The sequence below is a fragment of the Osmerus eperlanus genome, chromosome 5 (genome assembly GCF_963692335.1).
Source record: "Osmerus eperlanus chromosome 5, fOsmEpe2.1, whole genome shotgun sequence".
Taxonomy (NCBI): domain Eukaryota; kingdom Metazoa; phylum Chordata; class Actinopteri; order Osmeriformes; family Osmeridae; genus Osmerus; species Osmerus eperlanus.
The window spans coordinates 1,906,166-1,930,661 of record NC_085022.1 but is presented as its reverse complement, the minus strand read 5'-3'; the positions used below and the strand labels follow the sequence as shown (position 1 = coordinate 1,930,661).

At 44.8% G+C, this 24,496-nt stretch overlaps 2 protein-coding genes across 5 annotated transcripts in view; both read right to left on the bottom strand.

Moving 5' to 3' along the window:
- nfybb (nuclear transcription factor Y, beta b) overlaps nt 1-17,658 on the bottom strand; it is a 23,083-nt gene extending 5,425 nt beyond the window's left edge. The window contains exons 1-4 of one of the 4 annotated variants that reach the window (XM_062461028.1): nt 17,523-17,658; nt 16,561-16,654; nt 7,669-7,802; nt 260-457 (exon numbers count right to left, since the gene is read on the bottom strand). In XM_062461028.1, coding sequence (XP_062317012.1) covers nt 260-457; nt 7,669-7,802; nt 16,561-16,654 — 426 coding nt within the window. In that variant the 5' untranslated portion in view covers nt 17,523-17,658. Of the gene's footprint in view, nt 1-259; nt 458-7,668; nt 7,803-16,560; nt 16,661-17,150; nt 17,477-17,522 lie in introns of those variants that run through there. The other 3 variants (XM_062461030.1, XM_062461029.1, XM_062461027.1) reach the window with 3 other exon arrangements.
- Nucleotides 17,622-24,496, bottom strand: slc41a2a (solute carrier family 41 member 2a). The gene is made up of 11 exons (XM_062461037.1): nt 24,398-24,496; nt 23,373-23,684; nt 22,165-22,279; nt 21,694-21,750; nt 21,459-21,603; nt 19,917-20,063; nt 19,299-19,446; nt 18,892-19,097; nt 18,663-18,811; nt 18,176-18,355; nt 17,622-17,743 (listed from the first exon to the last, which is right to left on the bottom strand). The coding sequence occupies exons 1-10, from the start codon at nt 24,448-24,450 to the stop codon at nt 18,179-18,181; spliced, it is 1,509 nt and encodes a 502-aa protein (XP_062317021.1). The 5' UTR covers nt 24,451-24,496; the 3' UTR covers nt 17,622-17,743; nt 18,176-18,178.

Below are 24,496 nucleotides of genomic sequence, written 5' to 3'. Positions count from 1 at the left end.
AGGAGGGCGATTTCAGTCCATTCTAAGACAAAAAGTTGATCCTTTTCTCAAGTGCGGGTAATTGTAGCCCAGCAGTGTTTGGGTGATCTGTGGTTCTTCTGTCAGATAGACTGCTCACACGTAAGGGCTGATCATGCCTGTCTCCTGCTGGTTTTGGAAGGTGTCTGTGTCTGTGTGTGTGTGTGTGTGTGTCTGTCCATCCATCAGGCAAGTCTCAAAATTCCTTCAGTAGGATCTTGTGTGTGTGTGTTAGACTCACCTCTCTGAACTTCTGCAGGTATAGCTTCAGGGGCTCAACATACATGTCGAAGCCCAGCGTCGACATGGCAAACAAGATGTCCTCTCCGTTGATGGTCTTCCTTTTCTCCTGGTGACAGCGCTCACTCGCCTCAGACGTGATGAAGCTGATGAACTCACTCACACACTCCTGCACACACTCCTTGGCGTCCTTCGCTATCTGTTTGATGGGCAGTATGAAAAGCAGAACAATTAATCAAATAATACAGTAAAAGTCAGGAAATGCATACATTGATATGGTTTGCTTTACTTAAAGGTTGTGTAGGCAAGTTGTGCGAGGCTAGCTATTTTCCTTTTTTGCTTCAATTCCAAACCATAATATCCCTCCCTTCAAAGTCGCTCCCACAAAACTATAGTAACACGCATTGAGTGCAGGGGCAGAGTGCACACTGGTAGGTAGTGTAAGGTTTTTCTTCAGACGAGTCGGAGACGGAATATCTTTCAAAGTCAAGGTGGCTTGATGGTTTATTCAGCTATACGCAGTTGGTACATGAATGACACAAAAAGCCACACAAAAGCAACTTCATTACACACCTCATCATATTATCATGCGACATCTCATCACCTCCCGGCCTGATGAGATGTCGCAACATTTTAGCAGGTGCTTCCTATGTTTAATCAAGGCCATCCAGCCCTTCATAGAGCCAACATAAAGCGACTCACTCTCCCTGACTGTCCTCACACTCCCCCGCTCTGTGTTCCCTTTCCTCCTCGAACCCCAGTTCACCCCTTTCTTTTCAGCACAACAAGCATCATCCCCCAATGAGATCCCCATATAGATCTCCTTATCAACCAGACTTAGGTCAGCTTGACCTGCCTGTCTTTGTCCTCATTACCTCCCACGGGTAAACATTGATTTCGAAATCAGTAACCTAGACACAAGGCCGTCAAATGTGATTGTTCCCAGCGGTTCAACCCTTGGCACCCTCCCTCTTCAATGTCCTGGGATGCCATGATGTGTAGCTACTGAAGTCATAACAGCCTTTAGCACACACATTAGCCTCACAAACAGGCTCTTTTACTCCTCTTTTAGAGACCACTCTCTTGACCTTGGTACTATCGCTGCTGCTATCCCGCCTGCTACAACATTCCTTACTGAGACTTTAGTTCAGGTCATGATTCAGCTGTACAGCCACAGGCCACAAGCCAAACTCAGGCCTTCGCCCTACACATCATTAGTCAGGGTACGGCTTAATGATTGGCTGTTTATTACAGTCTTGCGACGCCCACAGGTGTCGGATTAATTTAATATTACCGTCAAACCTTTATATGTATTGATTGCTATCAAGATGTTTGATAGGTTTATTTTGGCAAATATGACAGTGCTTCTCAACAACATTGCCTACCCTGCCTTTAATTGATATCTGTAAAGATGATATTCGTAGTGAAGTTCACGGAAGTAGGTATAAACACGATTAAAAGTTTGATAGTTTATTTAGGAGCTCAATTCATGCTACAAGCACTGCTCAGAAGCACAGATTGTACAATAACATGCTAGGCCAAAAGAGCATTCTAGAATTTTCCCAGTTTTCCACAACTTCCCCAGCAACTGTCAGAGAAATTAAGGATGTAACCTTTTATTCTGTATGAAATGATAGTGTTCAGCATGCCTTGCCTACAGAAAGGGGAACCTTACCAAATGAACTCTAGGTAACACCAAGCTTATCTTTATTGAGCATGCCATAAACATGCTGATAGTCAGATTTTCTATGCATATGAAGCATGTGTCGACCTCTTGACCTCACGTAGAAGTGCACATATAGATTTAGGAATGTGCTTTGTGCAACTCTTGGAGAAGAGGAGAAGCAGCTGAGGGTCTCCAAACTCAGTTATAATCTGTTGTGGAATGTGTACTGTTTAAGGGCATGTTTTGGTGGTTACTATATCTGTACTGTCCAGCTCATGTATATAATGGCCATCTGAGAGACATGTTTTTCACTCATGCCAACCACTCTTCCTGACGTGGTGACGTGATCCGGGCAGCTCGACTAATAAACACAGTCAACTCTTTTTCATTATGGTGTTTTCCTGGGCCTCTTCTGACAGAAAATCATCTTAACACATGCTGACCCTCTGGTAAGCCTGGCAGAGTAAAAATTGTAATTTCCACCACACGCACAAACACGCGAGAAACTTCAGGATAAGCACTCTTATCCTAAAGTTGACGGATCTACGCCACTTTGACCGATCTACGTCAGATCACTGCATGGCTCCTCCTCTCACCCAGTGAAACGGTATAAAAGCCTGGAATTCATTTGCATAAGAGGTCTAGGGCTGCAACAACATTTAGTCATTTACATTTAGTCATTTAGCAGACGCTCTTATCCAGAGCGACTGGATCCACAACGAATCGATTAAATTGATTAAAATCGATTATTAAAAGCGTTGGCAACTAATTTCATTATCGATTTGTTGTGTCGCGCGATTATTACGCCACTCAATATGTCGCGGAGATGTTTGAGTATAAAAAAAGTTTAGTTGAACACTGGTTCAACTGAACACTGAGAACAAGGCTTGAGCACACCCGATTATATATACTGTATTAGAGGCTACAGTGTGAATTTGTATAATTTTTGGTCGGTGGTGTGCCGCAAGAGTTTTCCAATATAAACTAGAAAGGCATTTCCTGCTGAAAATGCGTTGGAATGCTGAAAGATGAAATTATTTTTCTTAAATTGCAGAAAATACAGAAATGAGAAAAATACCCGCAAGCTGAAATGAATGTCAAAAATGTGTGAGTCACACAAAAGAGGCAGTGTGGAAACTGAACTGCATCATCTAACAACGCTAAGAGCTGAAATACAATGCGGGAGAAGCTGAAAGCTGAACTGTTAAACAGAAGAAGAAGTAGGCCTAGGCTAGCTAAGAAGACAAAGAATATTATAGTCTTAACAGCTGAAATTATAGTTGGGATAGTAATAGCAGTAGCAGATGTAGCCTACCATTGAGTGCGTTTACTCGGCTTTCTTAGTAGGATTCAATGTGTTGATGGAATGAAACATACACCAGTAGAGCCGATACAGGAAGACACGGCGACACTTTGTTGCAAAAGGATGATGGTGCAAGTTTTGTCCGTGGAGCATACAACGATTAATAAAAAGAATCATGTAGACGCGCTTATTGAGTAATCGCATAACTAATTACACATGTAAACGGAGTAATCGTATGGCATAAACCGACAATTGCTAGTAATCGGGTTTCTCATGGTCAAGTAAACACTCAGTGGCGTAATAGAATAAAAAAGTTCCATTAGCAATAGTAGTAAAGGAGATATTAGCAGCACCTGCAGAGTCACCGCTTGTAAATTGTATTAGGTTGAAATACTATTAAACTCTGTCTTGTGACTCCACTAATCAGCTAATACCAATCACCTGCGTGAGACTGAGTGGTGCGTGTCTGTCGTTGCCACGGTGATGGTGCAGCTATGATTGCTAACGCGGTGAGGGGAGAGAATAACGCTGCGTTCACACTGCAGCGTTTTTTAACGCTCTGCATCGCTTGCCTTCTCAGTACACCACGCACAGGGGCGTGTTAGACAAGTTAATACAGAGTTGTAGTTCTCTAAGGTCACTGTTGTAGTCATGGCCAAGCGTGCAGATTTGGGTTCATGTACTCACAATATCGATCAAAATACCACTTTTACACAACATTTATGTAAGTGCAAGATTTTACTAGTGCAAGATTACAGTAGAATACATGTTACGCCACCGGTCACTCAACCAGTCGTTTGTAGGCTGGGCTAGCGAGCTAGCAGTGGCACAGAACAGTCACGTAATGTGACGAGACTGAATTTAAAAGTAGGCTATAAAAACACAGTAGGAACAATGACGACATCGGCAACCATGCACCATGCATTATTAGTTTATGTAATCTTTAAATTCAGGCTCGTCACATTAGTAACTTTGTTCTGAACAGAACTGGGTGTGCAGACACATACGAAAAGTTTCTCCTCCATCTTGAAATTGTGAAACCTAGAAATGTTTATCATGACCAACGGTTGCTACGTTACAAGAAACAAGAAACCAATCCGATTGGCCAACGCTAGCGTTTTCACGCTCCTCATTTACATAAAGTTGAGAAAATCCAACTTGCAACGCTCCGCTCCGCTCGCCTTCCCACACTGCCCTACACGAGCGTCAACGCCTGGTTTCATTGAAAATGAATTGGAAGCAGACGACGCGCGCCGCCCGCTCCGCTGCAGTGTGAACGCACTGTAACAGAAATTTAGCTAGAATCCACACCTCAAACAAGTTAACCTAGACGCAAAACTATACGTCCAATCCAAAAAATAAGGATATTTTCCGAGACCCGAGACTCTGCCGAAACCAGAGATGTCCTTTATATTTCTGTGCGGTCAGAAATACGACTCTACCGGCAGTTTCAAAATCTTGTTCTTTTTGCTTTCTCTGACGATTTTGTCACCAGATTTGCATTGGTCTCTATGGGGCGAGAGTTGGACTTTGTCTCGCTTTCGTGGGGCTCTGAACAAATGTGTACGTCTGTTGTATTCAACAGACAACTGTCTACGACCAGCACAAAATTAGCTATCTATTGAAAATTGTCAAAGGATCCTCAAGGCTCCTTTGTTTGAATGCACCTTGGAGAATTTTTTGTTATGAATTAGCAACTTCTTGCTGATGTGCATCTAAGATAAGATGTGTTAAACCGTCTTGCGGAAAGTTTCAGATAGGAGGCCTCTGTATGACAGCTAGACACTGTTTGCGTATGATTTCTTATAAACTGCCTGCATAGGATGTGGTTAGAGAACTTTCATAGAGGAAGCCACACTTTACCTTTTAGAGAGTGCAGGTTACTTGGAAACATGCACGATACCTGGATACGTGCGTCATAGCACAGTCAAAAGTTACATTTGTCATCAGTTTTGAAGCATATAAAATGATTTGTATGTCTATGTGTGACGGAGAACACGAGACTTCAGAGACAAGAGCAAGAGAAGAGAGCACCTCGAGTGCTGCCCCATCTGGGGCAGCGGGCTCACAGAAGAAGTCAGTGCGATAGACAGGATATAGCTGTCGAAGTCTTACTCTGTTAACATCCATCCATCCATCATCTTCCGCTTGTCCGGGGGTCGGGTCGCGGGGGCAGCAACCTAAGCAGGGAAGCCCAGACTTTCCTCTCCCCGGCCACTTACACCAGCTCTTCCTGGGGGACCCCGAGGCGTTCCCAGGCCAGCCGAGAGACATAGTCCCTCCAGCGTGTCCTGGGTCTTCCCCGGGGCCTCTTCCCAGTGGGACGTGCCCAGAACACCTCACCAGGGAGGCGTCCAGGAGGCATCCTTATCAGATGCCCGAGCCACCTCAACTGGCCCCTCTCGACGCGGAGGAGCAGCGGTTCTACTCTGAGCCCCTCCCGGATGACCGAGCTTCTCACCCTATCTCTAAGGGAGAGCCCGGACACCCTGCGGAGAAAACTCATTTCGGCCGCTTGTATTCGCAATCTCGTTCTTTCGGTCACTACCCACAGTTCGTGACCATAGGTGAGGGTAGGAACGTAGATCGACTGGTAAATAGAGAGCTTCGCCTTTCGACTCAGCTCCTTCACCACAACGGACCGACGCAGAGCCCGCATCACTGCGGACGATGTTGCAGAGTCGTGTCAACCAAGACAGCCCTACAACATCCAGAGCCTTAAGGAACTCCGGGCGGACCTCATCCACCCCAGGGGCCCTGCCACCGCGGAGCTTTTCAACCACCTCGGCGACCTCAGCCCCAGAGATAGAAGGGCCCCCCCCAATGTCCCCAGACTCTGCCTCCACGTCGGAACGCGTGTTGGTGGGATTAAGGAGGTCTTCAAAGTATTCCTTCCACCGATCCAGGACGTCCCCCATCGAGGTCAGCAGCGCACCATCCCCACCATATACAGCATTGACAGTGCACTGCTTCCCCCTCCTACTTTGTTAACAGTTTTAGTCAATTATTTTCATATATCCTGAAAATAATAAAAAATAAAAAATATGTAAAAGACAAGTCGTTCTCCGTCCTCCCTTGTGCGCCCCTCGCCGGACCCGGGAGATTCGCAAAGCGCCACACGCCTGGAACCGTGGTGAGTCCCCGGGAAGTGTTCAGCTGTTCAGGCTCACTCTCTCTCAAAAAACAATAGGTGCGGTGTTGTGTCCTAGAGACAACGAGTGGAATAAGAGCGAGAAGAGAGCTCTTGATCGTTTTGTCTGTAAGGAACTGTTAACTGGGAGAGAAATATAACAAAGGAATAAGTGATCGACAAAGAGTGATGTTTGCCAGGGAAGGCCAAAAACATTTGCTGTAATAAAGATCTCTTGATGTTGTATTCAAAGCCCAGCGCAACACCGTGGTTGGGTGCAGGGATTCTCGAAAGGGAGCCTCTGACCAACTCAGAACCAAACGTGCGTTCTCCGCGCACGCAGCCTATGTAAATTCGAGAGACCCCGAGCGCCGAGTGCGTAGGGTCACGCGCGAGATAGGTGAGGGCGTCGGAAGGGCGCCGTGCATGCATGCTCGCAGTGAGCCCGGCCTCGTTCCTTCGACAAAATGAAGCATGAAGAGCGAAAATTGTGGCAATGCTGGCAAACTATAAATATTCTTTCAACGACATCCGAAGCTGCCCTCCACTCTAAGCGTTTCAGTCTGCACTCTAGGGGTTAGTAACCCTAGAGTGCAAACCCTAAATGATTGAGAACACTATCACAATTTAGAATACTACAGAGTTTAAGGTATGAAAAAAACAACAACAAAAAAACTAGGTAAATAAACTCTTAAGTGGCACAACAGATACTCGTTATAGACATTATTGCAAGGTGTCCATCGATGGACCCGACCAGGAGGCTTTGGACTACAAGGAGTTCCTGAACTTGGGTACGGTGGACCGTATATCCGGCCACAAGACAGTGGAGGCGGCGTGATATGTAGCGGAGGAGGAAGTTATCTCTGACCTTCAGAGATAACTGCAGGAGCCTGCAGTTATCTCTGACCTTCAGAGATAACCGTAGGCTCCTGTTTGTTTAGTATGACAAAATTTAACTGTAACCCTTTGTTCTTTGCGGTTGTAAACCTATTAGCCTAGAAATAAGATTACTACCTATTCTATTAATTAGTATGGAAGTTTGGCAGAACAAACTGATATATGAGCAAGAGGGCCAAAGTTCAAGGCATGATGTGACAAAGTGTGTCCCAATTGTAGGCACACTGCATGCAACAGTAGTACTTTGTGAGTGCAGCTGCAGTATACTAGTACAAATAGTACAGTACAAATAAAATAAATTTAAAAATATGCGATTGAGATGCAGGGACAGTAAAGTTGTATGAGGAGCGGATTTAAATACAGTAAGTAGATTTTAATGAGTTAATTGATGGTCTGATGGGGCAGTGAACTCACCTTGCCAGTCTGAGGAACGGCGTTCTTCATGATCCGAGCCACATTAGCAATCGGAAGGTAGATATCCTGCTCCCGAAAGTTCTCTTTACTGCCACTGCCGTCCTCGTGGTCATTCAGGCTGTCGTCTCCATCATCTTTACAAGAGGAACACACAGGTGCAGGCTTTGACTGTGGAGGTGTGTCAATCTCAAAACTATCTAGTGTGGATGATAATATAATCAATACTTCTTTTGGATGAAAATACAATCAATGCTTCAGATATATCAATATGTAATGATAAGGTTGAACATATATTCCAAATATATCATTATGTCACCAGGACGTAAATGTCATTGTCTTAACCCTTGTGCTGCCTTCGGGTCACATAACCCAAAGGTTCACAACGAACCATCATTGTGTTTACCCAGAGCAAAACGGTTAAATCTAGGATTTTTTGGACCTCATGTTTGAGGTCTCTCACATTTTGAAAATCTTATGAGATTTAAAAAATATTTTAGCGTGTACCCAGATTAACCTACAAATCTATGCATGGATTGGCACCACTATACGTCTCAGGTCTTCTTGCACCCTATCACTCCGTAAGGTCACTGAGATCCCAAGATGCCAGCTATCTGGTGGTTCCTAATTTTTTTTTTTTTTTTTTTAACTGCTGGAGGCACGGTGTTCTCATATAGAGAACCTCTTCTCTGGAACAAATTACCTGTCTCAATTAGGCTGACACTGTTTCGACATTCAAAATTAGGTTAAAAACGTTTTTGTTCAGTCAGTTCTACGACTGCTTAAGTGTGTTGATGTGGAAAAAACATCATACTGTTGTAATTATGAAGATGGTTAATGATTATGGACTTAAACATATTTGTAATCACTCTTTGGTATATGCTATATTATTGGAAACCATATTTGGGTGTGCTCAAGCCTTCGGCGAGAGCACAACCTTTGTTCTCTCACATATATATTTATTATTATTTATTGTTTATTTTCGCCCCCCTAAAACTCAGTCAATATTTGGCCTACATAGACAACGTAGGTGTCAAAAGTTTCGTCTTGGTAGCGATTGAGTTGCTTGTATTGGAATTTACGTTCCGTTGCATGGTTTAGGCTGAAGTTAAGTTTTTGTGGCGAAAAGTGAAGCTAACGGTGGCTAATTTGCTAGCCACAGTCACTGACGTTACTAACGTCACTACGTCACTAACGTCACGAAAACACGCGTGACTACCTTTGGCAGAACATTCGTTTCGCATCTGTTAACTTGGGGGATAGCTAGGCTAACTATAGCTTTACTGCAAGGCAGCTGCAGAAACGCCACAAGCAAAGAGGCCAGGGTGATAACTATTTACTCATTTTACTTTGTGATATGACACACAATTGTGATGTGTAATGTACAGTATAAGCTGATATTATTAAGGAAGTACATCTACTTTCGGAAACAGTAGTCTACTATTTCACTGAAGTATTAGCATCATGACATTAGCCTGTGTTGCCCGGGCAACACATACTACAGTGGTCTATGATGTAGCGTTATCTGTTTTCAATTGTTAAAATAAACATTCCTCACATATACATTTTCGTTGTAGGATTTATTATGACATTAGATTACAAGTAAACGATTTGTGAGTGAAATTATCATTACCTGTGGTTTCAATCCAGTGTATCACTGCAACGCTGTAGCCTACGCGAGACACTACAAAAACATCTACACAGCTGTAGGAAGTCAAACGGCGACAGAACATGTTCGGCACTCCCCTTACTTAAATCAAAAGTCTATCTAACTACTAACCTGAACTTCATTGCCACAGCCTAAACTTTGTCAATCTGTTCATGAAAATAAATTTCAGCCTAAACCGTACAACGGAACGTTAAATCCAATTCAACCAACGCAATCGCTACCGAGACGAACACAGCAGTAGTCTAGTACTGTACCGTAGTAGTACAATTTACCGGGGCAGCTTCTCCACACAGGGCTATATCGCATTTTGCGTTGTTACTGACAATGATCGCTACCAGTGAGCTTTTTATGAATGAGCGATTTTCCACTAAATAAATGTCAAGCTTATTTACGTTTTTGGGGGCATATTTTCAGTTAGCAGATGGTACTGTTTGAATCGCGATTCCATCTTCTACTGCCGGTAACGTCGTAGAATAATCTTCAAAGGGGGTTCTTTATTCATGAATGAATGCAATATGAGTAGGCTAAATGCCTGAAAATATCACGAGAAGGGAAAACTTAAAATGACGTTTAAGTCTTAGAGATTAGGTCAATTTGTACACCGGTCTGCCAAATTTATTCGTTTTGATTCAACGATGAGGCTGCCTCTTGCAGGGGAAATGAGAAGACATCTATTTCATTCTACACTTCACTCGTATTTTCAGTTGTAAATGAGCAGCAAAAAAAAATGCTTTTAAATCTATGTAATCTTTATAAATAATAAGTATGCATTTTTATATAAAATACAGAAATATCAGTTGTAAAAATGTCATTAAAAAACGGACCCCTGTCCAACCGACGCAAGCAAGCACACCCTACAATTTCCCCAGAAATTGTACCCTCTCTAGTATTACAAGTTATATTATAGGAAACCAGATGCAAAGCTGTTTGCTGATTATTGTTATTCCTAAACAATAGTAGGAGACAGGAAGCCCAAAAATAAGGTTTAAATAATTAAAGGATGAGTGGGGGAGAGGAGCATGTGTATGCTTTCATAAAGGACCAGGACGCATAGCTGTAACTTATGAGACATACAGTTAGGTCCATAAATATTTGGACATTGACACAATTTTCATCATTTTGGCTCTGTATACCACCACAATGGATTTGAAATGAAACAATCAAGATGTGCTTTAAGTGCAGACTTTCAGCTTTAATTTCAGGGTATTTACATCCAAATCAGGTGAACGGTGTAGGAATTACAACACATTTTATATGTGGCCCCCCCCTTTTTAAGGGACCAAAAATAATTGGACAAACTAACATAATCATAAATCTAATTGTCACTTTTAATACTTGGTTGCAAATCCTTTGCAGTCAATGACAGCCTGAAGTCTGGAACCCATAGACATCACCAGACGCTGGGTTTCGTCCCTGGTGATGCTCTGCCAGGCCTCTACTGCAACTGTCTTCAGTTCCTGCTTGTTCTTGGGGCATTTTCCCTTCAGTTTTGTCTTTAGCAAGTGAAATGCATGCTCAATTGGATTTAGGTCAGGTGATTGACTTGGCCATTGCAGAACATTCCACTTCTTTGCCTTAAAAAACTCTTTGGTTGCTTTCGCAGTATGCTTCGGGTCATTGTCCATCTGCACTGTCAAGCGCCGTCCTATGAGTTCTGAAGCATTTGGCTGAATCTGAGCAGATAATATTGCCAGAAACACTTCAGAATTCATCCTACTGCTTTTGTCAGCAGTCACATCATCGATAAATACAAGGGAACCAGTTCCATTGGCAGCCATACATGCCCACGCCATAACACTACCTCCACCATGCTTCACTGATGAGGTGGTATGCTTTGGATCATGAGAAGTTCCTTCCCTTCTCCATACTCTTCTCTTCCCATAATTCTGGTACAAGTTGATCTTGGTCTCATCTGTCCATAGGATGTTGTTCCAGAACTGTACAGGGTCTTTTAGATGTTTTTTGGCAACCTCTAATCTGGTCTTCCTGTTTTTGAGACTCACCAATGGTTCACATCTTGTGGTGAACCCTCTGTATTTACTCTGGTGAAGTCTTCTCTTAATTTTTGACTTTGACACAGATACGCCTACCTCCTGGAGAGTGTTCTTGATCTGGCCAACTGTTGTGAAGGGGTTTTTCTTCACCAGGGAAAGAATTCTTCTGTCATCCACCACAGTTGTTTTCCGTGGTCTTCCAGGTCTTTTGGTGTTGCTGAGCTCACCAGTGCGTTCTTTCTTTTTAAGAATGTACCAAACAGTTGATTTGGCCACACCTAATGTTTTTGCTATCTCTCTGATAGGTTTGTTTTGATTTTCAGCCTAACGATGGCTTGCTTCACTGATGGTGACAGCTCTTTGGACTTCATATTGAGAGTTGACAGCAACAGATTCCAAACACAAATACCATACTTGAAATGAACTCTAGACCTTTTATCTGCTCCTTGTCAATGAAATAACGAACTCCCATGAGGGAATAACATACACCTGGCCATGGAACAGCTGAGAAGCCAATTGTCCAATTACTTTTGGTCCCTTAAAAAGGGGGGGGCCACATATAAAATGTATTGTAATTCCTACGCCGTTCACCTGATTTGGATGTAAATACCCTGAAATTAAAGCTGAAAGTCTGCACTTAAAGCACATCTTGATTGTTTCATTTCAAATCCATTGTGGTGGTATACAGAGCCAAAATGATGAAAATTGTGTCAATGTCCAAATATTTATGGACCTAACTGTATTTGTGGCCTTACGCCCAGAAGCCTAATGCAGCTGGCTGTTCAAGGTCAGAAAGAGCCTAATTGGAAGAAGTGTCTATGTAGGAAAGTACCTGTTTTGAATCCCCTGAGACAAGGGATCCGCTTTGTAAGATTACCTAATGTCTACGAAACCAACAAATATCGTACCATATTAACCCTTGTGTTATCTTCGGGTCATTCTGACCCATCAGTCATTGTGACCCACCGTCGCATTGCGACAAATTTACCTCATACAAAAACAAAGTGAAGCATTTTCTTTTAACCGTTGGGCTGTCTCAGACCCCCCACATTGCAAAGGTTAAAATAAAATTATTTTTATTTGTTTTTGTATTGGGTAAAATTGGGTAAACACAACAATGGTTCGTTATGAACCTTTGGGTCATGTGACCCGAAGGCAGCACGAGGGTTAACATACAATGGGGAGAAGACTATATAAGTTAAATTGTCCGGAGAAAACTTCAGTCTGATCCCGGGATCACGCTCACGTTCTATTGGGAATCTTTGTTACCTGAGAACCAATAAAACACTATGCATCAACCCTGCTGAGTTCCAGTGCTGTTTTTAAATCTTGAGAATTGACTGAAGACGTACAGAACTTTTGTTTCATCAGTGTGTGTGTGTACTTTAAATGTAAACCTGAAGTGTGTGTTTGTCTGTATATGTATCATATATAACTTTTAAATTACAAATAAAGCTTCTATATGTTCACGTTGTTGTGGGAAATTGATTATGTGATAGCAAGGCAAACTAGGAAAGGTTACCCCAGGTCAGGTTCTGGGGCCTAAGATGGCTGACTTCTAACTGCGTAGTTAACCCTTGTGTTATCTTCGGGTCATTCTGACCCATCAGTCATTGTGACCCACCGTCGTATTGCGTCAACTTTACCGCATACAAAAACAAAGTGAAGCATTTTAAAAGAAAATTATTTTTATTTGTTTTTGTATTGGGTAAAATTGGGTAAACACAACGATGGTTCGTTATGAACCTTTGGGTCATGTGACCCGAAGGCAGCACAAGGGTTAAGAAACCCTGCGCAGTTGATAAACTCCACTTCAAAACGGTTTTCCCCAGAAATAGTAGAAAGTATGGTGAGGGAATCGGTTTGGCAAAACTAAGTATGAGAAAGGAAATGGTACCCTTAGAAAAATAGGCTGTTGTTGCACAACAGTGTATGGTGGATTCGTTCAGCTTAAGAGGGCCTGTCAGAAAGGAAGGGGGGAGTGAGACAGGGGGCAGTGAGTAGGAGCGAATTCTCTGTGAACTCAGTCTCAAGGGACTACTGTCATTGCCAATAGTGATAGGTTGTTGCTGAACAAGACCCCAATTAGGAGTGATAGAGAGAGAAGGAAAGTCCTGTTATGATGGGATCCAAGGACACAGGCATGGGACATTGGAGGGGGAGTACGTGAAAGATGGGGGTTTCAGCTGTGGAGAAGTTCATCAACAACCTTACCAGCCAAAACAACGCATGCAAGGTGGAGGGGGAGGAAGTCAGGTTACAAGAAAGTCCAGAACTTTCCGAGATGGTGCCGTCATTATATTATACAGGGCGGGGGATTATGCTCATTTAGCCTATAAAACATGAGTGTTGGGGCATTGGTCTTTGTCTTTTTCTGTATGCGTTTGTGAATGCACATTTGCCTTGCCGAAATAAACCATCGAGCTGCTTTGTGCCGTTGAAAGATATTTTGTCTTCGACTCCTTTTTTCTACTACCTTCTACGGACGTCTGATTTGTACAACGTCGCCCCATCAAGATTTGACAAATAAAGTATACCTGTTACTGTATATTTGATACGCAGATTTTCTATACATGTGTGAGGTTGTCTCTTGCTGTGGTCAAGAGGTCACTTAGCAGGCCTTGGACAATACACATATAGATCAAGGAATGTGCTCTGGTCAACTTAGGTTAAGTGCAAGATGCAGAGAATAGTACAAGCAATGATTGATGACCGCATCACCTGTGTGTTGTTTCTTCTGTGCATCAAGTTGTGGAATGTGTACCGTTTAAGGAGATGTTGTGGTGGTAACTATATTTGTACAGTCCAGCCATATATAAAGGACTTCTGAGAGACATGTTTTCTCACTCATGCTAGCCACTCTGTTGTGGATTGGTGGCATGATCCGACGTCGAGCTAATAAAACCGAGTCAACCCTTTTTATAATTGTCGTGACTCTTTCCGGCCTGCCTGCTGAGAGATCTCATCCTTACAATATTGTTACTGTTATTGTTTCTGTTACTAGTTGGAGACGACAGGGGGCGGGGCTTCTTATTCGTATAATGATACGCAGATTTTCTATATGTGAAGCTGTCCCTAGCATGAGGTCAACAGGTCGTGCCGTGGGCCCCTGGAAGGACACATATAGATCTGGGAATGTGTTTTGTGCAACCTCTGGAGAGAGAGGATGCAGATAATAGTCTCCAAACTGAGTTATGACTATCACCTGTGTGCCATTTCCCATGTGCATCATTCGTGGAATTTGTGCTGTTTAAGGGCACGTTTTGTGTTTACTATATCTGTACTGTCCAGCCATATATAAAGGGCCATCTGAGAGACATGTTCTTCACTCATGCTGACCACTCTGTCGTGGGGAAGTCACATGATCCGAGCTCAGGCTAATAAACCAAGTCAAATCTCTCCAGCATCCCGCCTCTCTTTTCGGCCTGCCTGCCTCCAGATAGAAATACATTTTATCATACAAGAATAACGTATTTTAGAGTTTCTCTTCCCTGGAACAGATTTCATGTTCCAACCGAGGGGGGCTGGTGCTATCTTAGTGTCTAGGGCTGCATCAAATACCCTTTTTGCACTGCTAAATTGCTGCACTAGTCCACACTTGACCATTAGGGATCTCATTCTAAAATTACTGTAACTGTTAGCTGCTCCTGGCATTCTCTAATTCCTGCTCTCCTCTCTCTGTCCCCCCTCCACACATCCCCTGTGGTGTGGGGGGTTTGAGCTGTCAGCATATACCTGGCCTGCCAAAGCTCGATCTAGTCACCAACCGGAAACCAGTCTCCATGACAGACGACAGCGAGTTCCAGTCCCGGTCCCTTTCCTCACCCTTTCCGGGAGTTGTTCCTTGTCTTCCTTGAGGGTTTAGGTTGGTTGAGGGGCAGTTCTATTGGTGTATGTGAAGCGCTCTGTGACATTGCTTGTAAAAAGGGCTATACAAACACATTTTGATCTGTGTGCCTTGCGGAGCCCAGGCAGAACTTGGCTAGGCAGATAAAGACTGATAAAGACTTCTGACAAGACTGTTCTCACGAAAGCTTTTGTATTCTCTACTCTATGAAGCGAGACTGGTAAAATTGACTGGTATCGCTGATCTGGACTGAGACACCGCTGTGTATTAACTGTTTGATTTGCATCAACACTAAACTACAAAGAACTTGCACTGGCATTAACCTGGCATTCTTCTCCATCCAATTAGAACGCGACACTAGCCAGCCTATTACCCTGCAGCAGCCAGGAGGACACAGCAGTCAAGACTAGAAAACCATAGCTTAACCGTTGGTTATCAATAATAGGCCATGCCATTCATAACATACGTTTATATATTCATCTCATACACTGTTTCAATTTACAACGACTGTGGAGGAATGAAATCTATACTGTTAATCCAATGCTGCTATAACAATCAATACCTCAATTATACAAAATGTGTAATGACAATGCTGAACATATATTCCAAATGTAATCAATGCTTCAATTAGAACAGATGGACTTATGCAAACATGATGTTTCTAAGTCTGTGAAAAGTGAACCATGTTCTGAGTGTAACATTTGGTGTGAGGAGGAATGCAGAAGGTCAGCACGCTGACTAGGGAGGCGAAATGGTAGAGCCCAGGGACTGGTGCGAGCACAATGGGCCTCTCAGCTCTGGAGTAAAAGTGTCAACATCAGGTGATAAGAAGATGCATTGGGCCATGAAGGATGTAACTCTTTGCTCTTGGATGTCATCAGACAATCTGGTCTGTTCCCCCATTGGATATACTACCCACCCTCGGAGGCCCCCCCTCCACCTTGGAGACCCTGCCCCCCCTTCCCCTGAACATCTTTGACACCTAATAGGATGACCACATCCCCTCCCCATTGTCTTCTGATCACCTAACAAATACCTCCCTCTCAGGAGGGGTACAAGACCTGTGTCCCCTGGACAGGTAGACAGAATTAGGACTGGGCAGAACTCTCTGACTTCTGTCAAGACTATTCTTACGAAGACCTTCGTTTGCTGTACTCTGTGAGAATGTGACTCTTTACTCTGTGAAGCAAGGCTGGCAACATTAACTGGTATCACTGATCTAGACTGAAGACATCCTGGTATGTTATATTCATTGTTTGATTGCATCATATCTTATTAATAAACTACAAAGAACTTGGTCCGGCATTATCCTTTGTATCTTTATCCACCTATATTAACAACACTTTACAAAACCCAGCGATATCGTTCTAGTGAGCTTCACCTACCATCCTGAGTTTGGAGAACATAGTGACCGCCGGTCAGGTACTCCCCGGTAATACCCAGCTGAGAGGCGTCTGTGGTGGAACCGTCTCCATCCATCTGCATAATAACACGAGCATATTGAGGTGAATCTCACATAAGCAATCATAGGCAAATAAGAAACACGCCTTGTTACGGAAGTCGGCCATTGTGAGTTCACACTGACAAAACACAAATGTCCACGGATTTGTAATCCTTATTCCCAGTTTCCACAAACTACAGTATCGCATCCTTTGTTTCATGTCTTGACTTACAACTCGCTAGCTGTCTGACTAGCTAGCTAAAAAACATTAGTTACCGAGCCAGTCAATGCAAAACACCAAAAACTAGCTGCTAATAAAACACTGCCTTGTTTATAATGTTTGATACTGTGGCTAGCCTACCGCGCTATTATTGTGGCTGGACTACCTACTAGTTGACCCGGTCTGGTGCTTTTCAACTAGACTACTGTAGACTAGCTGGCTAAAGTTGCGCTACAGTAGTAGCTAGCTAGTTAGCAAACGAATACATTCACTAGCGACAACAAAGCAAAACAGATAAAGAAATAATAACTTACAAGTTAGCTAGCTAGAGGTAATCAACACGTGTTGTACTTGACACATTTCATTTAACTCAACCATGACTAGTATCGTCAGCCCTGGTTGAGTAGTAACATGCTAGGTAAGTCGTTTGACATTAGACAGCAGCTTATTGTGAATTTCACACAGCAGTAGCAAATGTATGTTGTGCGAAGGCCTAGTACCTAGTACAAGAGACGTCGTGAGGTCTCAAAATGTCAAGTCTGAATCCCTGCAGTCTTTATTTCATTACTACTTTCGCGCCTGCTAAATCACACTACAATCACAAAGAGATACAGTCTCAAGAGGAGATTTCGATTTGAGGTAACGAGAAATCGGATAGCAATCATTGGCCAGAGCAAGGCACAAACCTCCGATACAGCCCTGGTTGGTTAGCTTCTTGAAACGGCCGTGTGGTTGGACAGAAGATGGCTGCGAAAGAACCAGTCCCAGCGCAAAGGCGAACCTCCCCGAGTCCTGGCTGTATCACCGCTTCCTGCTTCAGCCACCAGAGGGCAGCGATGAGCCGGCCCTTCTTATTCTTTCCAGTTTTTCACCAGATTGCAAATGTTCATCACCGCCATCTACTGTTCTGGAGTGTGAGGCCAGCGTCAAATTCATACAAAATCAATAAATCATAACTCTAAATATATATATACATAACAAAACATGTCCTTAACCCACACCTTCCTGCCATCAACTCACCATCCCACTTCCTTAGCAACAGTCCTATATTTTATTTTATTTTCACAAAACAATACAGTTACACAACATTTAAAGCACAGAAACAATTTTTTGGGGGTGAAACTGGAGTTCATCGTCTATCGATTCAATATTGAACTGTGTTCCTACACACGTAAAGACAAACACACACAATCCAGACACTGACATTTAATCTGGGCATGGCATCCCTTTTATACATCCGAAAACACTTTGTACTGAACATGATGATCCTGTTTATGTTTTCTTTATATTGTAAAAAAATAAAATAAAAAGTGCATCCATTATCAGGGATCAGTCTTACAGGCTAAGTAGTGGCAGGGTCTCCAAGGAACCAGAGGAGCAAGAAGGCCAAGGCCAGGAGCCCAGTCCCCAGGAGGTCTCCCAGGGCTGTCAGGTAGGGGATGGAGTAACTGTCTGGGTCTTTGCCTCTTCGCCACAGACAGTGCACCATCCAGTCAGCTATGCAGAGCAGAGAGAAAACCTGCAACAAGACAGGTGCACAGGTGAGAGGAAGGCATCGTTCAAGGCATCGTTGGCAAAGGGAAAAAAAGGAAAACAAAGGGAGAGGGGTGAGAGAGATGAGAGGTGAGAGAGATGAGAGGTGAGAGAGATGAGAGGTGAGAGAGATGAGAGGTGAGAGAGGTGAGAGAGATGAGAGGTGAGAGAGATGAGATGAAGATTGAAATAGATGAGATGAAAATGAAAGAGATGAGACTGATGTGACTTATTTGGGGGGGACAAATGAGGACAGGTGCCCATGACACCTGAGAAGCAGTTTGAACTCTGACCTGAAGGAGGGCAGCGGTCAGAAAGAGAGCAACGAAAACAGGTGTGGGGGTGGTGTTTCCGCCCATCAGCAGGTGGATGGTGTACAGGAAGATCAGGTGACCCGGAACGACCAATAGGAGGAGGACTTGGGCGGAGCGATTATTGGGTCCTAAAGCAACAGACACAGGTATGAGGACAGGTATATGTGTGTGGGGACGCATGTCTGAGAGAGGGAGGGGGGACATTCACCTGATAAGCAAAAGGTGTGACAGGGATTGTAGCAGCTCTGCAGAGGAGCGTCTCCAGGGCTGAAGTGGAGATGCAGGTGAGTGGCAATGCGACTGGACTGAATAGCAACCAAGTTTCCCCCGATCCCATTAATAACGGGAGCGTAGACTATGATGCCTGCCATGTTGGGGTCTGAGAGCGTCTTGTCCAAGATGAGTCCTCCAGTGCTGCAGAGAGGTACAGGTTAAAGGTTGGTCTTTCCGGGGGTAGCTTGGGGAACAACATTGACAGACCCGGACATGTTGGGTCTTTGTAACACAGACGGTTTCATATTCATTTAGTTTCAGAACGATGATGACTGTCCCAGTATTTACAAAACAAAACACTTTAGCAGTATTATTAGGCATGTTTTCCCAGTGAGGACCAACCTGCTGATGACCATGGCTGTGATGATGGGCTCCCAGCCCAGGTACAGCAGGATGCGACTGTCCGGATGTCTGTAGGAGATGATCACCCACAAAGGGGTCATACCCAGGAAGAACACACCTACCAGGTAGGTCAGGTAAGGGTACTGCTCTGTAGGAACATGGGGACAGAACCACTCATCAGTCAATCCTCCAGTAGAGAGTCAGACAAACACCACCAACACCAATGTAACTCAAATTTCTGTTTAGTGGTTTGAAGCAGAAACATGGCTTATCTGATGGCCAAATCTCTTTCTGTCTCTCTTCTTTCTCCCTCTGTCTCTCCTCTGTCTCTCCTTTGAGTAACCGGTGTGAATCGGTGAAACTCACTCCTCAGGTATGAAATAGGCTACCCACGTCAACGAAGAGATAGCTTTTCTTTGGTGTAGTTGGTAGTGGTCGCGCTTGGCAAGTCGGAGGTTGTGCGTTAGATCCCAGCGAGTGGCGAACGACACCTTGATATGATGGTGGAGCGAGGCTATGTCTGTTACATACCGTCGCATCTGTCTCTCTATCTCTCTCTCTCTCTCTCTCTCTCTCTCTCTCTCTCTCTCTCTCTCTCTCTCTCTCTCTCTCTCTCACCTATACACTCGTAGAGGCCCTGACTGAGGCAGGCCAGGATAGCGAGCGTGATGAGGTCACCGAAGCTGGCAGCCATGGGCGTGGCCACGTTGTCAGGGTTGATGCCGACCCTCTTAGAGCCCATGATCACCCCCACCATGATCACACCTGCCGAGGAGACACAACCACACACTCCGACAGTGTCCCCACGCTGTTCCCTCCTCATGGCCTCCCACAGATGCAGATCAAACAGACACACAGTGTTTGAGAGAGAGAGAGAGAGAGAGAGAGAGAGAGAGAGAGAGAGATAGAGAGAGAGAGATAAGTCAGCAGGCACACTGCACTTCAAGAAGCGGAATGATCGATTATACAGTCCTTGATCACTATCTAAGTCTCACATCACACACTGCTTGGTCTTTCAAAGGGAATTTGTTCATAAGTCAAACTAAAAGAAACTAGCGTAACACTTGTGTAATACATCCTCAGGGCCTATACGGGGACAGCGTGAGTTAGGGTTGTGCAAGGTCTTATAAAGTACAGTATGTGGAAAGACACACCTTCCCTATAATTAGTCCACTGTAGCCTCACACAGGGACGCTAGCGAGGAGCGCACCAACGTAAGGAACAACACACACTCAGACAACAGAGCGGGAGAGGAGGGGGGGGTGTGTGGAGAGGACGGGGGGGGTGGAGAGGAGGGGGGTGTGGAGAGGACGGGGGGGTGTGGAGAGGGGGGAGACGAAGGAGAAGGAATGTAATGGGTTGAAAGTTTGTTTGATTAGGTGCGACAACAGTAGTGATATGGTATTTTAGGTTGTACGTAAAATGTATGTGTTTTAAGTGTGGTTTGATGTGTGAAGCTTCTGTGTTCATTGTTAAGAGACACAAATTGTGACTTGCAGCTTACAGGAGAGGGGGACAATTCAGTAGAGTTCAAAAGGTCTTAAAGTGTTAGAGAATGTTGGGGGATTGTTTGTGGCAGGAAAGATGGCTATCTATTTAATTACTTCTAAGGTTGGTGACCCACAAGGCACAGTTGGCCATTGGGGATGGTCATCCCCTGGAGTTATATGATGTGGTTTTACTGTCGCTGTTAAGGGGGGTCCCGTGGAATGGAAGCATGATAAAGACTGTTTTGAGACAGTAGGTCTGAGACTTTCTGTGGTTTTAACTGATTGTATACAGATTGTTTTGTTTTAGGAGGGAGCAGATGATAGGAAGATACATGAGACAGGCTTCATGTCTGTTCTTTAATCCAGGAGTTCATTGTGGGGAAGGATGTGACTGACGTTTATACTGATTGATTATTGCTTAGAAAGACCAGATGTTAGGAGTCTATATGAGATTAGATATTTTCTTATCAGGATCACTCTGTCGAATGACCTAGGGTTAGCATGTTGTCCTTCCATAGATTGATCACAAATATCTTTTTTATTTACCATTGGTGCTAATAAAAATTGGTTTTAATATGGCTTCCTGACTATTTTATCATACAGTTACTGCAAAATTCCACCACAGTAGACAGGTGTGTGTTTGTATTTGTGAATCAGTATCTCTGTTTACCCTGCAGCAGTGAGGCAGTGAAGGCAGTCGCCACGCTGGCTGTACACAGGAGAGCGGCGTGGCTGAGGGTCATATCTCCCTCCAGGATCCAGCCCAATATCACCGCCACCAGAGCAGCCAGTAGCCCCAGGACCGTGGCCTGGACCTGCTCAGGGACAGCAGGGGACAGTCAGGCTAAAGGAACCAGCAAAGGCTGAATGGGAGGATGGCAGGTTTTGGTTTAAGGTTTACATGCCTGCTTTAATGCCAGGTTTCCAATGACCAGGCTCCAGTCCATCTTCCCCATATTGACCTGGCAGGAGTTAACAAGAAAACATCAACATAATCCTAGTCTTCCTCATCCAGATATCATGGTGTATTATGGTGCATGACAGCTTAAGACAAATGTTGCTGCTCTGCTCAAGGGAGTCAGGTGGCTGAGCGGTTAGGGAATCGGGCAAGTAATCTGAAGGTTGCCTGTTCGATTCCTGGCCGTGTCAAATGACATTGTGTCCTTGGGTAAGGCACTTCACCCTACTTGCCTCGGGGGGACCCTGTACTTACTGTTAGTCGCTCTGGATAAGAGCGTCTGCTAAATGACTAAATGTAAATGTAAGTTCCATCCCAGTCATGTGACTGAGGTGTTTTGAGTTTCACACCGGGAATGAAAAGCAATGTTGCATAGTGGAAGACGGTGTATGTTTGTAAATGTACCAGGTTTACTCACTGCTGTTGAAAGTCTAGAGGCAAGGGTCATCTCCAGGTTCCCTTTCAGACCCAGAAGAGCAGGAACCAAGATGAAGATCTCTGTGACTTCGTGGAACACCTCCCAATGCTGTACAGGTCCACCACACAATACCATGTCGTTCATCGGCTACAGGTCTGCATGTGTCAACAAATCTGAATGTGTAATTTGAATGTTAACCAATCAAAATCATCCACATTATTTTCGCCTTCCATCCATCACTGATTCCCAATCACCTACCCCCTCCTCCCCTCCTAGTTCCTCCCCTCACCTCCTTCTCCCCCACCTCACCCCCACTTCACCTCCAAGTCCCCCATTTTCTCTGTCCCTGTATGCTTTCTTCTCTCCCCCCCTTCTCTCTCTCTCTCTCTCTCTCTCTCTCTCTCTCTCTCTCTCTCTCTCTCTCTCTCTCTCTCTCTCTCTCTATCTCTCTCTCTCTCTCTCTCTCTCTCTCTCTCTCTCTCTCTCCCTCTCTCTCTCTCTCTCTCTCTCTCTCTCTCTCTCTCTCTCTCTCTCTCTCTCTCTCTCCCCTCTCTCCCCTCTCTCCCCCCTCTCTCTGATTAGACACACTTGCACAGACAACCTCTCTTTTTTTCAGTCTATCTATGTTCTCTTTGTTTGTCTCTAACAATCTCTCTATCAAACTTTCTCCCTGTCTATCCTCCTCTCCCTGTCTCTCCTCCTCTCCCTGTCTCTCCTCCTCTCCCTGTCTCTCCTCCTCTCCCTGTCTCTCCTCCTCTCCCTGCCTCTCCTCTTCTCCCTGTCTCTCCTCCTCTCCCTGCCTCTCCTCTTCTCCCTGTCTCTCCTCTCCCTGTCTCTCCTCTTCTCCCTGTCTCTCCTCTCCCTGTCTCTCCTCCTCTCCCTGTCTCTCCTCTCCCTGTCTCTCCCCCTCTCCCTGTCTCTCCTCCTCACCCTGTCTCTCCTCTCCCTGTCTCTCCTCCTCTCCCTGTCTCTCCTCTCCCTGTCTCTCCCCTCTCCCTGTCTCTCCTCCTCTCCCTGTCTCTCCTCTCCCTGTCTCTCCTCCTCTCCCTGTCTCTCCTCTCCCTGTCTCTCCCCCTCTCCCTGTCTCTCCTCCTCTCCCTGTCTCTCCTCTCCCTGTCTCTCCTCCTCTCCCTGCCTCTCCTCTTCTCCCTGTCTCTCCTCCTCTCCCTGTCTCTCCTCCTCTCCCTGTCTCTCCTCCTCACCTGCACACGTCCAGTAGAGTTCCTGCAGACACGGTCCCCAGCCCGGCCAACAGGAACGGCACCAGGATCTGTATCACCATGGAGTGTGCCGACTCGCTCCTCTCCCCTGGAGGACTTCCCCCGGCCTCGCCGTCCTCAACGTCTCTCTCGCTCGCCTCATCGATGACCTTTGACCCCGGATAGTGTCCATTGAGGAGCAGGGGGTCTGTCTCGGTGCATGTGGCGGAATCTAGGGCCCGGGGGCCGTCCTGTGGCCCGGTGAGAGCCATGAGTGTGCAGTCTGTTGCTGGGCCCCGACAACACTCGTCCCTGCCAGACCTGATCACACCCGCGGAAACATCCGGGTCAAGGGACACCAGCAAAACTGAGCCCACACTACACAAATAGATCCTGTCGAAGCAATCAATTATACTTTTTCTAAATTGATTAATCTAAGGGAGATAAAGTATGCTATCTGTCATTTTTGTTGTGAGCATCACAAGATACTCAGATGGCATCTCACTTGTGAAGCAGAATGAGATGATGTGTCGCAAGGGGTGAGTCCAAGGTGTGATTTCAACAGAAAACACAGAAATGTGTTAGGTTAGCTGATGTCTGAACACTTAGATACAAAGCAGCCATGCATGCAGGGGAGGCATGTCCAGAGCATGGCTCTCACATGGCTGACATATGGCCCAGTCGTCTAATGAGAAGATGTGTTTGCATTTTCCTCCACCTCTCATTACTCTCGTACATAATGGCACTTTGTGCGGCATAGAGACAGTTTGACTACCTATTACTGTAGTCAGAGAAGTTAACTAAATGTCCCACATTTTGAGGAAAACGCTTTTCAGGAAATATTTAAAAAGATGTCGACTACTGAGCAAGGCACACATCAGCTATAGTAACTCTTCAGGATATATTCATCAAACATATCTAGTATTACCTGAAAAAGTAAACGCAAACAGTTGCTTCAGGAAATATGATATGGTTGCTTACCTGAAGCGAGGGAACATATAATGTTAAAGGACAAAAAAAGGTTTTTCTCTCACTTCTCTTTTCTGCCCATCTGTGTTCTCCTCCTGAACGGCTGAAGTCTCGTCATGTCTGTGGAGTCGATCTCCCTCCCTCTCTCCCTCCCTCCCTCTCTC

What these genes read in the sequence shown, in the direction of transcription:
- slc41a2a (XM_062461037.1), bottom strand. Translation starts at nt 24,450, where the DNA reads ATGACGAGACTTCAGCCGTTCAGGAGGAGAACACAGATGGGCAGAAAA. An exon ending in GAAACCTGGCATTAAAGCAG is followed by an intron (nt 21,604 to 21,693) that starts GCATGTAAACCT and finishes GTCCCTGAGCAG; the next exon opens with GTCCAGGCCACGGTCCTGGG. An exon ending in CACTGCCTCACTGCTGCAGG is followed by an intron (nt 20,064 to 21,458) that starts GTAAACAGAGAT and finishes TCTCCTCGGCAG; the next exon opens with GTGTGATCATGGTGGGGGTG.